Below are 18102 nucleotides of genomic sequence, written 5' to 3' on the forward strand. Positions count from 1 at the left end.
TTTATTTTTTTCCAAAAATGACAGTATTACTATACTGTACATTACTGTGCTCATTTGATCACTTTGTTTAATATTAAATAGATACCAACTAACAAAATATATTTTTTTAATAAAACACAACTTCAGAGTGCCACAAGAAACATAAAATACAGCAATGAAAATCAGAATGAAGTATTTGAGAGATCTGCTGAGAAATTGTAAAAAGTGATATGTTTAACATACTGTAATATAAACAGCAATGCATTAGATTACTTGGCTAAGCTGAAAACTGGTTTAGCCAGCACATACTGTACATTTACTTGTTTTCACAAATGTCCATTGTAAATGTATGATGACATCCTGTTGTAGAGGTTTATGCATGTTTTGCAATTTATTATGGCGATTATCTGCCTATAAGCCTCTGTCTTTCTTAGTGGCCGTCAACTTTGAATTGAATGACTGATGATCTCCATATCTTATTCCTGTTTTTTTTAATGACATTTAAAGTCTACGTTCATCTTCAGCAATCCTTAATGCATAAAATATGGCAAGGCTCCTGCTTTTAAGCCTGATGAAATCGCTGTATGTCCCTGCAAAGGGAATAAGTGCTAATACGAAGGCTTTGTTGAGGATTTGAGCTCTGCTTGTTTTGACAACACAGTTCAGCCTCAGATATTCCAAGTGAGAAAAAAACGTTCAGATAAGGCTGTGTTGTTCTCATTTGGAACAAAGACCATTTTGATGAAGAAATCAAGATGTTCACACCAACGGAAGCTAAAAGAAAGAGTACTTTGTGTAACACAAACAGATAAAGGAGCATGGAGAGTGTTACAGGTATCGTTTGGTGAAAGCAGCGGCCATGAACTACACTCCCACTCATCCAGCACATTCACACACACATACACACAGGCCAAGGGTCACAACGTAAATATTCAGCATTATCTATAGGGAGGATAAACCTGGATCCTTGCAAGATGCTCATGACAGTTTGGTGGAAATATTCTGTATACAGTGCCCAGCATAAATAAATACATTACAAGTGAACATGGACTGTATAGTGCATTTGTGCCACTTTTAAAATAATAATATCAATAACATAATAAAATTTTTTTTAAAATAAAATAAAAAAACATGATAAATTTAGGTGTTGCTAAAGAAAATTAACTACGGAAATCTATATCAAATTTTGTACATGCATACAATCCTGGTCACTAAGATCATCTGATCAGTTTATTCTTTCTGTACCAAGGTCTCGGTGTAAGCAAAGTGGGGGATCGGGCTTTTGCTGTCATCGCCAGCAAAAAACTGGAGCAAACGTCCACCCCCCTATAGACACACTAAAACTTGATCTGTTTTTTTTTTTTTTTTTTTTACTTTCTAAAATTGCATCTTTGTTCTGGTTTATCTGTTTATATTGTTAGCTGTAAGACTTGTTATATTAATTAGCATTGATTTTGTTCGGCACTTTGGGCACCATTGTGTTTTTAAAAAACATTGCTATATAAACACAACTAATTAAACTAACAAAAAAAAATATTATTAGATTATTACTGTAAATAAAAATGTTTATTTTTAATTTCTCCTAATATATTTATTGGCATATACAGTTGAAGTTAGAATTATTAGCCCCCCTTTGATTTATTTAATTTTTTTATATTTACCAAATGATGTTTAACAGAGCAAGGACATTTTCACAGTATGTCTGATAATATTTTTTCTTCTGGAGAAAGTCTGATTTGTTTTATTTCAGCTAGAATAAAAGAAGCTTTTACTTTTTTAAAGTAATTTTAAGGTCAAAATTATTAGCCCCATTAAGCTATATTTCTTTTTGACAGTCTACAGTACAAACCATCATTATACAAAAACTTGCCTATTTACCCTAACCTGCCTAGTTAACCTAATTAACCTAGTGAAGCCTTTAAATGTCACTTTAAGTTGTATAAAAGTGTCTTGAAAAATATCCAGTAAAATATTATTTACTGTCATCCTGACAAAGATAAAATAAATCAGTTATTAGAAATGAGTTAATAAATCTATTATGTGTAGAAACGTTTTGAAAAAATCTTGTGTCAGTTAAACAGAAATTATGGAAATAAATTAACAGGCGGCTAATAATTCAAGGGTGCTAATAATTCTGACTTCAACTTATTAATTTATGCACTATGGTCTGCATAAATATCTCATTGTATAGAATTCCATATAAAATGTATTCAGAATTTTTCTTCTTCTGAAGTATCTGTTATTAAAATATAATCATTTATTATACTACATTTACTTCATACAATGTGAAGTCCCAATTGTGAAAACACATGAATGATCTACTCTACATGTTTTTTTCCCATATTTTTACACTTTTTTTACATTAGTAAATTTGCAAAACACGTCAGCTTGTTCTCTTACCTTAACCCAAACTAAAGGGACCTTTACACAGTAATGACAAACTTGAAAACATGAACATGTATTATTTTTGTTTTTGAGAAAGTGTGTGTACAGATTAACATATTTTCAAAATTATCCTTTCACAATTAATACACAATAAAAAAAAATTCCTGCAATATACTGATACAAGTAGAGGCTTTTCACTCTTTTTCTCATATGTATCTCAAAATTACATTCTAGACATAAAATTGCAAGTTATGAAGTCTGAATTGTGAGAAAACTGCATTATGAATTCATATCTCTCAATTCTGGAAAAAAAGAATTTAAAGTTGCAAATTGAAAATGATAAATACTGAGGCCCGGTTTACACTAATATGTTTTAGTTTTAAAAAAGCCTTTTAGAACGGAAACGATCCACGTCCACACTGGCATTATACCTAGCGTTCCTGAACAACTCTCCGTCCACACTATACCACTGAAAACGCACATCACGTGACCACACACACATTTTGATGTGTTACAGTGTATGTCAGTTTTCGTTATTTGAATCTATTACTTGTTTTCCGGTAACGTGTTTTGAGCGCAAATATAAGTTAATAAAAAAATTTATGCACACTGACTGATTGCTTGCCTTTATTTTCTATATTGTTTAAACTTATTGTATGTTAGACTTTAGTAATGACCATTGTTGATTATTAAAACAGACATTCAGCAAAAGATACGGTATATTTTATATTTTTTGATGAAAATGAGAGGAGGTAGTTATGTTATAGGCTCTGTTCTGTTATAAATATGCATACAGTGAAGACACATACAGTGAAGATCATATAAATATGTAGCTACACGTAGCCTTAACGTTTATGGTGTCTGTTGAGATGTTAATATCAAAATGAAAAAAGGCAGTTCCTTATATCATGTTTTCATTGTATTGTTAAGATACAAAGATACAATGTAGCAAGGTTGATGCGAATGATGTTATAAAGTACACTGTTCCCTTTGAAGATTTACTCGACTTGTCCTCGGGTGTTTGTTTCCATATCAAACTTGTCTGAACTTACAAGGAAAGGATGCAAGACTGAACTATGTGCACTTAATAATGAGAAGAAGCCCCGATCAGGTAGGCAAATGTCTGCAGCAATGCCTCGGTTTTCAGATGTCACCTTTTTCCCCATCCACGACACAAAGCAGCAACATTTTCAAACGAAAATGGCCTCTTCAGTATTTCCAAAATGGTTGAGTGCACAGAAGGTGTAACCGTAGCAAAAAGGATACATTTTAAAACTAAAACGTATTAGTGTAAAAGGGATCAGGGTTTTTATATTTGTATCTATAATTTTTTTGTTTGTTTTATTGTAGAAATTGTCTTCCACTAGAAAAACCAATCTGCTCTCACAGTCATGTAGGGATATTAGTCATAATATTCTTGCTCATTCAAAAAAACTAATTCCTGTTATATCAAATATGCAGAAGGGCAGGATTAAGATCTGATTGCAAGTCAACTGAGTCAGTGAGTCTCAGAAACAGTGAACATTTTAGCTTGCTCGTGGTAAACTGTGGTAAGAAATTACCAAGAGTGACCCAAGCAAGAATGAACCACACACAGACAATAGGGTTTTAGCCGCCAAAGGCTCATCAATGCATAAGGTCAAAGATGGCCATCTTGTCCAAGCCAACAAGGTTTACTATAGGACAAGTCGTACAAAATTTTAGATTTATGAGAGTACCTGTATGACCCCTGTTTTCTGATGGTAATGGAAGCATCTGAACTGGACCTTGGAGCAATAGAAAAAGGTTGCCTGTTCTGGATTGTCCACTTAAATGTTTAATGGAGAACCTAAAGTGATTTAAACCAATCCTTTTACCTTTTTGGAGTGTATGACAAAGGACGAATGAAGGATAAGATAACTACTCTAGGTTTCACTGAGTTTCTACACTGAATAACAGCTGCTATGGTTATGCTTTGTTAAGCAGCAAATGACAAAGCTACTATAAGGACTGACAAATGAAAAACTGTACAATTGTGGCCAGGTCATATGGAATGTTAAAACACATTACAGCAAATATTTCCCATTTTTTGCTGAAAGTGTTTTATGAAACCTTTAACCCAGTCTATTATTCAACTGTAGAGTAGGCTCTTCTATCACAGTATCGGTTTCCCTGTCAGGTTTTGCCCCAGCAAGTCTGCTTGTGCAGGCAAATACATTCACTGCGATTGCTCAACAGCGCTTCAGGCACTGGCAGAGTCTGAGCTTTCACAGGGTGCAGAGTTGTCTCCATCTTACCACCCTTGGAGCATTTGAATGTTACCCAAACATCAACAGAAATAACTGCCCCACTGCAGATAAGGATTTTGTTCAGTTAGAACTTTTAGCTTGTAAAGAGGAACACACAAAAAAAACTAGATATACCAGTGGACTGCTATAACAGGCATGAAATGCAGGTTACTTTTACTACTTCATGCTAATAAAAAGCCCAAATTTCCTGCTAGATTTTTCACTAGTTTGTGCTACACTGAGCAGTATAAGGTTTTAATAACATAATCCAAGGCTAGATCAAGCAGACATTAGACAAACACTGAAGAAAATCCTCAGAAAACCAAGAAAATCCAGTGTGCAAATGTAAATCATGAGTCCTCACACAGAAGTAGCCTTTGTCTTATGATTATGTTGGATTTTTGTGTAACAATACTGACTATGACATTTAGAAATGTCAGCCGTATTTCACAAGTAACACATAAGTCTTCAGAAAGAAAAAAGAAAGAAAACTCTCTGTGCATTATTCAAGCAACGTGTCCTTGATGTACCGTAACACTGAAACCGACCCATTAGAGGCAGCGATACATCCTTGCAGCTATAATATTTAAAAGACACACTGGCGAGTGAACATATTTCCCTTTCAGGGAACCCAGCATATTATGTTATTATCGTATTGTCATGCATGAGATCACCAGCAGAATGCAAGGCAGAGTAAAAGCTTACCTGCACCTACAGGGCGCATCTTTGCGAGTTGTGGGGTAACATTATCACCCTGGGAGATGCGTGAAATGTTTGCTCGCCATAAGCAAAAGATGCTGGCTGTTTGTTGTATTTCACTCATATGCATTAGTGTGTTAGACTGTCTACAAAGTAATAAAGAGCCACGGCGTAAGTAAACATTATATATAGCTACATACTGCAACATACAGTGGTGTGAAAAAGTGTTTTACTGATATCATTTTATTTTTATTGTTTTGCATTTATCACATCTAAATGTTTTAGATCATCAAACAAATGTAAATATTCATCACAGATAACACAAGTAAACAGGTAATGCAATTTTTAAACAAACTCATATCTGTAGTTATTTTCTATTTTTTCTCAAGTAATTAAAAATAAGTAATTAATAAAGTAATAGGTAATTACAGTTTTTCTCAGTGGTTTTGGTGCATTTCTCACAACACTATTTAGATAGATAGATAGATAGATAGATAGATAGATAGATAGATAGATAGATAGATAGATAGATAGATAGATAGATAGATAGATAGATAGATAGATAGATAGATAGATAGATAGATAGATAGATAGATAGATAGATAGATAGATAGATAGATAGATAATGCAAGCATTTTTTTTGTTTAATGTGTCAGTATAAAATCTCAAATATCAGTAATGTTTATAAAGTTTGTATGCAAGAAGTTTTACAGCAGCCAGTGCTCCACTCAGAGATTTGATCTCAGCCTCATCCAAACAATCAAACAAACAAACAAAACGATACAGATTGAACCCAGAAGACCTGTGGCAACCACACTGATATGATAGCATCAGGCGGTTGCTGCAGATTTATCAGCTGCAGATCCATGATAGGAATCTCCCAGCACATCCCAAAGGTGCTCTATTGGACTAAGATCTGGTGATTGTGGAGGACTTTTGAGTTTGTGCCATGCTGCATCCTTGTGCTGGAAGTAGCAAACACAAGACGGGTTCACTGAGGTCATCAAGGGATGGACATCATTAGCAATAAAACTCAGGTCAGGGATTGCACAAAGGGATTCAAATTGAATTAAATGCATGATGGATCTATCCTTTCAAGATTTGGGTTTAAACTATGGTTTAAACTTCAACAAATCATCTTGAACACATCATGCCTGAATCCTTCCAATTACTCGCGTATCAATGGCTGATTACTAGGGCCAGGCAGAATCTGCAGACATTTTTTACTATTACTGCGGACAGTTTTGTAAAAAATCTGCAGATTTATGATAAATGATTTTGGGAATATTAAAACAAAAATGTTTTTATTATTACAGGAGTAATAATAATAATAATAAATTAATAATACATTTTTAACTTTTATTTAATGATTACAATGCAAATCCAATTAGATCCACTTATTTGGTAAACAAGCCTTTCATATAATAGCTCTACTAAAAGACATAAAATATGACTTTACAGACTGTATTGTAGATAAATGAACATTTTCATATCAGTCAATAATATCACTTAAATTAATTTAACAACTGAATAAATGTAAATTTACATTTACACATGTAAATAAATAGCCTCAATGATGGGCTGAAAATCTGTGGAAATCTACTGATTACTAACCCCAAAGGTAATCCTTTGTTACATAGGGCATTCATAGTGTTTTCATTGAAACAACCTAAATAGTGGATAGCAGGTTAACACTTTGGAAAGTTTTTCAAAATGAAAACTCTGGATTAGGCAAAAAAAAACTGTTTCCAAGTCATTTAAGTCGAAGCAATAATGCAATAATGTGAGAACCAAAAAATGATAAAATGGTGCTAACTTATAATGTGTTTGTTAATAGAGCTGGGCAAAATTAATTAATTAATTATTTACATCCAAAATAAAATGTAATTTTGGCTTAACATACATGTGTGTTATTAAGATTAACATGCATAGATAGAAACAAAACTATATATAATTTGCATCATTCATTTTTCTCCAGCTTAGTCTCTATTTCAGAGGTTGCGACCGCGGAATGAACCACCAACTATTCCAGCAAGTTTTACACAGCAGATGCCCTTCCAGTCACAACCCAGTACTGGTAAACACCCATACACTTTCACATTCACACATACACACACACACAGAAAACAAAATCAAACAGCGACCTTCTTGCTGTGAGGCAACAGTGCTAACCACTGAGCCACTGTGCCACTAATTTGTATCATATACATATATATGTATGCAAACGAATACAGTACACACAATATTGCCTGGCAGTGTTTTTTTAATAGCAGCATTGTGTGAGTGCGTGTCCGGATGTATCTCGCTATTAGTTTTCACAATCATATGCTAAATCACTTATTATTTTACTAAATTTATGTACATTTACATGCAATTTACACAATTTTCCATATTATGGCTGTTCATTGGCATAAAACACAAAACTGCCGAGATTTGAAGTAATATTGTCCTAATGGCTTAGCTGATGGACACATATCTCTCAATGTGAGATGCAAAAAAATCAATATGGGAATAAAGAGTGTGAACGCTCGCAGGCGATACAAGATGTATTTATGCGCCAGAGACTCAGCTTGTTTGCAAAAGACATTCAGGTTTGCATTACCACATGCCATGCACCCTCATCTTAAAATGTGTAAGTAGCAAAAATCCTGCAACCAGCAACACTTTTAATCATGACATAGGCTTATCTCTTGTTAGATATACACAGCATATCTCACAGCCTTAATCTCCATACCTACATATGAAAATCAAAGAGTTTTGAATCCTGTTTAGGAAACAGTAACACAGGCTTTAGATAATCTGTTTAAAGGGGAATGTTGATTTAAGAGTACAATGTCGGTCCAAATACGGCACAGTGGCTCAGTGGTTAGCACTGTCGCCTCACAACAAGAAGGTTGCTAGTTCAAGTCCCGGCTGGGCAGTTGGCAATTCTGTGTGGAGATTGCATGTTTTCCCTGTGTTCGCATGGGTTTCCTCTGGGTGCTCCGGTTTCCTTTTGCAGTCCAAAGACATGCACTATTGGTGAACTAAAAAAACTAAATTGAATGTAGAGTATGAGTGTGTATGAGTGTGTATGGATGTTTCCCAGTACTGAGTTGCAGCTGGAAGGGTATCAGCTGTGTAAAACATGTGCTGGATACGTTGGCAGTTCATTCTGCTGTGGTGACTCCTGATGAATAAAAGGACTAAGCCAAAGGAAAATGAATGAATGTTCGAACAAACTTACAAGGTAAGGGTAAAAAAAGTAGCAGGTAAAAAAGTATTGAACACATCATCATTTTTCTTAGAAAACATATGTCTAAAAGTACAGTTGACTTGAAATTTTCACCCGATGTTAGTAACAACAAAATTATCAGTAGATTAAAAAAAACTCGTCCATAAATTAATTGATGAGTAATAATTTGAAATGACAAAGGGGAAAAGAATTGAACACATGAAGAAAAGAAGGTGTAAAAGTCATGGAGAGCCCAGACAATAGCTCTTAGTAATCAAAGTATTCTCTCAGTATTTAGAAAGCAACTCTCTGCCCTTTGTCATTGTAAAGATACACTCACCAGCTCACTGCTCATTAACGCAAATTTTAAATCAGCCAGTCACATGGCAGCAGCTCAGTGCATTTAGACATAGACATGGTCAAGATGATCTGCTGCAGTTCAAACTGAGCATCAGAAGGGAGAAGAAAGACTTTGAACATGTCATGGTTGTTGGTGCCAAACGGGCTGGTCTTAGTATTTCAAAAACTGCTGATCTACTGGGATTTTCATGCACAACCATCACTAGGGCTTACAGAAAATGGTTTGAAAAAGAGAAAATATCCAGTGAGCGGCAGCTCTTTGGGCGCAGATGCCTTGTTGATGCCAGAGGTCAAAAGAGAATGGCCAGACTGGTTCCAGCTGCTAGAAAGGCAACAGTAACTCAAAAAACTACTCGTTACAACTGAGGTATGCAGACAAGCATCTATGAATGCATATGTTGAACCTTGAAGTGGATGGTCTACAACAGCAGAACCACACCGGGTGCCACTCCTGTCAGCTTAGAACAGAAAACGGAGGGTAAAATTTGCACAGACTCACCAAAATTGGACAATAGAAAATTGGAAAAACATTGCGTGGTCTAATGAGTATCAATTTCGGCTGCGACATTCGAATCAGAATTTGGCATCAACCTCATGAAAGCATGGATCCATCCTGTCTCAGATCAATGGTTCAGGCTGGTGGTGGTGGTGTAATGATGTGGAGATATTTTCTTGGCACACTTTGGGCCCATTACTACCAATTGAGCATCGTGTCAACGCCACAGTCTACCTTAATATTGTTACTGACCATCTTCATCCCTTTATGACCACAGTGTACCAATCTTCATGAAGCGCAAATCATCTCAGACTGGCTTTTTGAACATTACAATGAGTTCACTGTACTTAAATGGCCTCCACAGTCACCAGATTTCAATCCAATAGAGCACCTTGGTGGTAGAACAGGAGATTTGCATCATGGATGTGCAGCCAACAAATAATGGACAACAAAAATGTAAAATGGACCAAAATCTCTGTGGAATATTTCCAGTACCTTCTTGAATCTATGCCGCATAGGATTAAGGCATTTCTAAAGGCAAAAGAGGTTCAACTTGACACTAGTGAGGTGTACCTAATAAAGTGGCCGGCGAGTGTATATTTACAGTGTAAAATTCTAATTACCATTAACCTAATAAACTATTCTAAAACTATAAGTAGTGTGTTTAAGCTTTAATTTTTACAACCTTGAATTAAGTGCTCATATAGTCTACTTTTTTATTCTTATTCTTGCCTGAACCAAATTAATATAAAAATTACATTTGTTTGTTTGTTTTTTCAGTTCATTAGAAAACACTATTAATCAGTACAGGTACATTTATTCACTCATTTTAAAAAAGGAAATATTTTTGACCGCTCATTCACATCTAACATCGTTTAGGGACCAAAAAATGCACACTTTAAAATATTTGAAGAACATTGGTATGTGCTAGTATTCATTTAGTACAGCTCAAAACAAGGCAATAATTAATTATTTTCAGCAACAATAATCAGCAAACTATGCAAGTTTCACTTCGTTTAATGCCATTGTTTACATTCTGTGCCTCCAACATGGCCGATTGTTGATGCGTTGCAAAATCATTCTGTAGCTTGAGACAGCTATAAGTATGGCAGAGTACTTCCCTGCATATGCTCTGAGGCTTTTCGATTAGAAAATCAAGTAGGAAAAGTTATTCCTTACTCTTCGGTCTGAGAAAAAACAGGTGTGGTGTTTGAGCGTGTGAATTGGCTGGTGAATGAATGAGACTTGAGACTAGGAGCCCAGATATCATATTGTGCCTTTAAGTACAGTATGACCTCTGAGCTCTCTAAGAAACCCCTGGGTGAGTGTGTAATTTGATAAGCGGTGATTTTCTCTTAAACTGTTTAGAAGTTAAACTTGACTACGAACAATGATGTGTTTGAATAGCGAGCCGTACCTTTAGATCTAAACCTGAGGTGATTATTTTGTGCATATGGGCTGGCATTTACCTGTGGGCACATGCAGGGAGATTAAAGGTGACTCATGCACACACACGGTATTATCATATGGCCTGTGAATGTTTTAGCAAATAAAACCTGAAACCCTGATTAATACACTCTTTTATGACTCACATCAGAAGTAAATACATGATTCTGACATAAAAAGAAAAAACACAGAGACTCATATTTCTTGTGAAAAGCAGATTTGCACTGGAATTTCCTCCATACAACTGTGTGGCTTTAAAATTAAGCTATTTACAGCATCAGATTGAATGTTTGTCACTGTGGTAAAGGAAATGTAGGTTTTTGTTGATATGTTATGTTTTAATGTAACATTTTACATTTACTTACATTTCTGACCGACTCAGAAGAGCACGTTTGCATGGATCACGGCATGACTGTGAATCACAAATACAAGATCTCCATCTTGTGGCAACAGTGATGATGACAGTAAAAGAAAACAATTCACACCCTGGTTAATGGTAATTAACTATTGTTTCTAAATAAGTTTTTGATGTTGTTTGAAATGGCAATTAGCTTTAAGACAAAGGACAATCAGGTGCTATTGTGCTAGTGAAGAAAAATCATAAACACAACACAATTCCTCTTTCAAGATTCAGTCAAGAGCACAGTTAACATTTTAATTTACAATTTAATTTACAATTTAATTTACAATTTAATTTAATTTAATTTAATTTAATTTAATTTAATTTAATTTAATTCTGAGTAAAAATGTAAATAACTTATTGCCCTTTAAAAAATTTCTCGTTCTCTATACTAACATCTAATTTAGCTTAATATATTACGTTTTCTTTTCAGATATTTAATTACTATTAAATTACAAATATTAAGAAATGTATACTTGAAAACAAGTAAAAAATACTAAGAGTTAAGCTGATGGTACTTTGACACTAAAACCACACCTTAAAACAAGCCACATCAGGTCTTGTTTTCTAATAACACAGTAAAAGCTGTGCAAAGAGTGTTGTCAGATACAGACTTAAATGTTAAACTTGGATAAAGTGTTTTGTATTCAGTGGAATATACATTGCCATCATACATCAAAGATATAGTAAAAGTGGCTTCTTTTTGATGTTGCAAAATCCAGGACTGATGAAACATGAGGGAAAAAAAACTGAACAATTTGTGTGAATGAGCTGATTTATCAACCCAAAGATTAAAAAAAAAAACATGTGACTAAAATATATTTTAATTATTTATTTTGTAATTAAATACATTTTTGAAATGGAAAATATATCTAACTTTTAAATTTACCAAAGTATATTTTAAAATGTATTTTATTTCCATCCTTACAATATGTGGATGAGATCTATATCTATTAGCCTATTTAAAACAAAAACTAATGGAGAATAATTTCATTTCATAGAGACATTTTGCTTTAGATGTTGCAGACATCAAATAAAGATTTCATTTCTGTGTTTCTCTGTAAAGGATACGTCTGGGAAGTGCATTGTTCGGAGATGTGACAATTTTTTTGGTAAACAACAACTTCCTCTTGCCTACATTGTTTTAGAAATCAAAGTTCTGTATTTTTATGGAACAAGGAACTCTGATACAACTATCTTGTTTGATGTTTTGGGAGTGTCAGTTTTATAAAAATTATAATAATAATAATGTTATTAATATTTTTTTATTGTTATTACTTAAACACTGCAGGTAATCTCAGACCTGTTTGAACGGTTTGTAAAGTGACCCAACCATTGGTATTCATAGGAAAAACAAATACTATGGATGAATAAACAGGTTTGAAACAAGAAAATGATGGAAATTAAATTATGACAAATTTTAAATGTTTGGGTGTAGAGTGCCTTTAATTTTAGGCTCCTTTTTAAAAAAACAAGAATTATTTAATACATATATATTCAAAATAATGGCCAACATGTATTTGTAGAAATTATATATATATTTAAATATATTTTAATTATATGTTTAAGTAAATATGTTTTTGGACATTTATTCATTCATTTTCTTTTCGGCTTATTCCCTTTATTAATCAGGGGTCGTCACAGAGGAATGAACCATCAACTCATCCAGCATATGTTTTACCAAGTGGATGCTCTTCCACCTGCAACCCATCATTGGGAAACATCCATACACACTCATTCACACACTTACAATACAGACAATTTTAAACCCCACGCAAACATGGGGAGAACATGCAAACTCCACAGAAAATGCTAACTGACCCAGCCAGGGCTCAAACCAGTGACCTTTTTGCTGTGAGGCAATTGTGCTACCCAATGCACCACCATGCTGCCCTATTTTTGGACAAATATGGTTTATATATTTTGAATTGACAAATCTTAATAAAAATGTATCATATGAATTAATATGTATGACATAGAAAATATAAACACAGTAGGTCTATACTTAAAATTATTATTAATATTATTCATTAAATAATAAACTCACCACAGTCAGTATGGCCTTGAACTCGTAACAGGCCATTTGATTTATTGTTGTTATACTTATGTGCTTTTCTTTAAAAGTTACACTATAAATGTTGTTGTTTACCAGCATCTTTGCTCATCCTGTTATCACTGACCTGATGTTATTCCTCCTGCCTTTAGAGGTCGCTGTAACACTAAATCTCGTAATAAATGCGGAAAGATGGCATAATTTTAAAATACCACAACACACTCACATGACACGAACTAATAGTTCCTGAAGGGAAGCGTTTCAGTTCAGTTTTCAACGCCCGTTCATTATACTGTTGTTCTGCCTATTGTCAGTCGCATGCTGTTTGGGTAATTATTATCGTTTGTCGTTTTGTGGAGCTCTCTGATTATTCAATACAAAGTTGCATTTGGTGTTTTAGGCTGGAAGTTACACCGTTCAAAATGAAAAGCTGCTTCTCTGTGCTTATTGCTCTCTTCGTAACGAGCTGTTTTTTGCTGGAGGGCTCGAGCCACTTGCTTGGCAGGAAACCATCAAAATTAACCAAGGCAAGAATTTCACATGCTTTGAGATTGTTTCTGACTATTTAAATGGTTAAGCTGAACTTTGCGTGTTGTTTAATTTGTTTTTATCATCAGGTATTGGGATTTTCTTGGCAAAATTGCGGTAAACCAGATGATCCTGCAAACCTGAAGAGTCTTGATATTTCTCCAGACCCCATTCCCATTCCTGGACGTTTAACTGCAGATGCAAAGGGCACAACATCTGTAGAGCTGGCATCTCCTCTCTCTGTAAGTTAAAGAACTATATTATAACTCTACACAGCTTGGCCATTCTTTTTTTTCTGTAAATCTCTTTTAAAGTGTATGTAGATGCCAGATATCTGTTCATGTCAACTTCCTCCTGCCTACTTTGTTTTGAGAAGTCTCAGTTCTGTATTTTGGTGTATAAATGAACACTGTTCCGTTACAGCTTTATTGTTTGTTGTTTTGCCATTGCTATTTTATTTCAGTATTTTTTTCTTCATTATAACAACAATAATAAAAAAACACAAAATTTCAATGTAAAAGAATCATTGCCACTTATTTCAAAACTGTTTGAATTGTTTAGAAATATTAAAATAGGACATTGTGTCTAGCAAATTCACCATATTTAGGCTTTATAAAGTGCAACAAATGCAAGTAAAATTGTATTGCTTTCCAAAATAATTTTGTAATGTAAATCAGAATATAATATAAATATTTTCATATTCATATAATATATGAAGCGCTGGTTTTGTTTATACTCCGTGAAACCCAACATGCAACTTTATCAAATGAAATGAGTGTAGTCAACTCAAAATTGACTGTAAGTTAGTTCTACTCATTTGAAAAGAGTTTTGAACTCAGTGTTGAAGGTAATGAGTGAAGTAAATGCCTCATTCAGCTTAAATGGAGTAAGTTCACTTTTACAGTGTGCTCAATTTTTTTGTTTGTTTACTTAAATAGATTAGCTTTTGTAATTAAATGGTTTGTGTCAATCGGTTTCCGGTTTCCTCAAACAGTTTGAGTCAACAACTTTTTGGGTTTTGCAGTGTAGGGTATGTAAAGCAAGCATTTCTAATGTGCGTGTATTCTAGTATGCATAGCAAAAATAAATATTTTGTATAATATCAGAATTTTCATGCATAAAAAAAGTTAATGTTAAATAAGTGAATGCAAAGTATATATACATATATGATAACATGCTGGTCATATATTTTCAGTTTTTGTGATTTGAAAATAAGGGCTTTCCCACCAAATGTTGATATGTCTACTCTTCTTCGTACATAGATTACTCAATTAGCTGGATTTGGTTATTGAAGATTTGACACAATCTAGGATCATTTCATTCTTCAAAACTTATCTGAGAGTTTTTGACATAGAAACAGGTCTGGTAGCTCAAACCTGCTCAGGAGCAGCAGCTTATTTTATATAAACATTATTAGATTGGGTCATTTCAAGCAAAGGTAATACTGAAAGTGTGTACCAAATGCTGATATTTTCTTACCGTAGTACACTGTTATAGTACCGACCCAGCTTTAGTACAGTTTTCTATTATAATAGGCATGCACGATATTCAACTTTGCACGATATTTAATGATTTGCAGAAGTTGCAGACACCTTTGCCAATATCAAAATCCTTTGATGCAGAAACAATTTAAACAGCCAGTTATTACGCTATTTAAGAAACCTAGACTAATATAATAAAGAAAATCCGCTGTAAATGTGAATCTAAACAAATAGCTAAATATTCTTGACACATGAAAGTGTAAAGCCTGTAGCCCACAACAAACGTGGAAACTTGTTGCGATCATATTTAAATAACTGTTTACTATGGATTTTATGTAATTTTGCTCACGTGGATAATTGAATATTAATCGAATGATGTCTGCTGTGCTGTCAGCCAATCATTGCATTGCTGTTCATAATTTTGAGGATCGATAGATCTGTCCTTCACTCTATACTCATGATCTCAGATCAGTTCATCCATACATTTTAATCTGATTCGCGAGCTTGTTTGAAGAACCAAATTAGCCAGAGATCAGTAATCAAGATTGAAAGATCCAGGATCTGCTAAATCATTTAAGCAAGGTACAAAAAAAACGGACTCCTGTAGTTAAAACATTGTTATCATGTCATATAGCTAGTTTAGTTTTTCTAAAAAGAGCTTCCAAACCAGTCTTGTGACTTGGTTTATCTCTTTATAGACTGCTAGTAAAGTGATTGCTTCTGTTGTGTGTCTTGTGACTGAACATCAGTGCTTCTCACATGTTTTTTTTAAACTTTACATCTTCATAAACCCTAGTTTTAATAACTTCTTCTTTGTTTCAGGTGAACGTGACAGTGGAAAGAGAAGTGGCTGGCATGTGGGTGAAAATCCCATGTCTGGATGAAATCGGAAGTTGTCATTATCCTAATGTCTGTGACCTGCTCAATCAGCTAATTCCCCCCCCACAGGATTGTCCCGAGCCTCTGCACACATATGGCCTGCCCTGCCACTGCCCATTCAAAGCTGTGAGTGTCTCTTCTAAACATTCAAGTGTTTACTGTATGTTACTTTAAAGGAAGAACATTTATCATATATTTTTTTTCCCAGGGCGATTATGCTTTGCCTTCATCAGAAATCGATATACCAGATGTTGAACTGCCGGGCTGGCTGACCAATGGCCATTACAGAGTAGAAGGCATTTTAGGAAGCACGGGGAAAGAACTGGGATGCCTTAAAATCAGCTTCTCACTGCATTCCTCCAAGAATTAACGATATCAGCCAAAGATTGTTTTGCTGTCACTGGCTTTGGATAAGAAGAAACAAAGTGTTTCTTGATGAAAGGTAGTTTGGTAATCTATGGGAGTTTCATAAGTGAATGATTAATTCTTTAAGCAAATGTCTTTTTAACTAACGAAGAATTTCATTCAATTGTTTTAAAATGATTGAAACGAGCTGTAAATATTCTCTAAAAAACCACTGGTCAAAGCTTGGGTACTGGAAATATTTAGATCATGAGCTGCAGATTTTTGTTGTGTTACTTGTTTTAAATTAACTTGTTGTTACTTCATTTTAACTACTGCTTTAATTTTCTATCGTAATTTATGTTGTTTGGTACTAATAAAGTGTCAATGTGATGCTTAAGTTTCTTTAAAAGGGAAATTTCTCTTTTTGGTTCTTAATAAACATTTAAACACAAGTTTAACATTTTCTCAGAGTTTGTGGTAAATCAGCATTATAATTTTGCTTATGTTTTTTTAGAATAAGCCAAGCATGTTATGCAGCAGATAGTAAATTTTTATTTTGTTAATTCACTGTCAAAATGTATTTAAATACACTCAAAAAAGGGTGTTTGCTCAAACTGCTTAATTAAAATGAGCTGAAACACAATTCGTGAGTTGTTTTGGGGACAACCTAATTTTTTATGTTCAGTCCAGTAATTACCTAAAAAGTAATGGTAAGACTTTACAATAACAGTACATGAATAATGATGTATTAATATGTAAACTAAACATTACTTTATTATGGACTAATGGTGAGTTAATGCATGCACTAACTTTAACAACAACATGAGTCACATGAGTTCATGTGTGAATAACGGCTAACTTTATTACTTGTTAGTACAGGCTTGATTGTTAATGTATTAATTATCACATTAGTTTATGCTTAATTTAACCATCATGAACTCATGAGCTGTTGATGTATAATTATATCATGACTTTACTTGGAGGGACACATCATCATTAACCCATTCTTAACTACTCATGAACCCCTTATGCAAGTCTGTCTAGTAGTGTGTTTACAATGAATTACAATAGAAAAGTGTTCTGTCAACATCAACAGTGTAAACACATGAGTGTTCATGATTTGTTAAGGATGAGTTAAGGATGATGTGCTCCTCCAAGTAGTCACAACATAACTCTATATTAACATTATCATAATTTGTTGGTTACATTTAGCTTAAACTTAAATGTTAATTACATTCATTGACCACAAGTACTAACAAGTAAATAATGTAGCTGTTATTCATGCATAAACTCATGTGACTCATGTTAAAGTTTGTTCAAGATTAGTGCATGCATTAACTCATCATTAGTCCATAATAATGTGTAGTTTACATATTAACACATCATTATACATGTACGTGTAAGTAAACTTAATTCCTTCATGTTGTCTCAACACAAACCAATTGTATGGAGCCCAATATTTTTTAAACTGTCTTTTTTTTTAAAACTAGAATACATTTGATGTTAAAGTGTACCAGCCAGTGGAGGTCGCTGTATAATGGATTTTACATACACCGAAAAAACACGGTAA

At 33.9% G+C, this 18102-nt stretch overlaps 1 protein-coding gene and 1 long non-coding RNA gene across 2 annotated transcripts in view; one reads left to right on the plus strand and one right to left on the minus strand.

Moving 5' to 3' along the window:
- Positions 1–11286, minus strand: part of LOC147840821 (uncharacterized) — a 29740-nt gene extending 18454 nt beyond the window's left edge. Inside the window, exon 1 of the long non-coding RNA XR_015507521.1 lies at positions 11212–11286. This is a non-coding gene — a long non-coding RNA (uncharacterized LOC147840821). The remainder of the gene's footprint in view (positions 1–11211) is intronic.
- Positions 11287–13507: 2221 nt separating this feature from the next.
- On the plus strand, positions 13508–16941 carry gm2a (ganglioside GM2 activator). Its single transcript, NM_001017831.2, has 5 exons — positions 13508–13628; positions 13700–13826; positions 13917–14069; positions 16131–16313; positions 16396–16941. Exons 2-5 carry the CDS (start codon positions 13722–13724, stop codon positions 16555–16557), a joined length of 603 nt encoding a protein of 200 aa, NP_001017831.1. The 5' UTR covers positions 13508–13628; positions 13700–13721; the 3' UTR covers positions 16558–16941.
- The last annotated feature ends 1161 nt before the right edge of the window (positions 16942–18102 follow it).

This window comes from Danio rerio, chromosome 14 (assembly GCF_052040795.2).
Source record: "Danio rerio strain M-AB ecotype USA chromosome 14, GRCz13ab, whole genome shotgun sequence".
In the NCBI taxonomy this organism is placed as follows: Eukaryota; Metazoa; Chordata; class Actinopteri; order Cypriniformes; family Danionidae; genus Danio; species Danio rerio.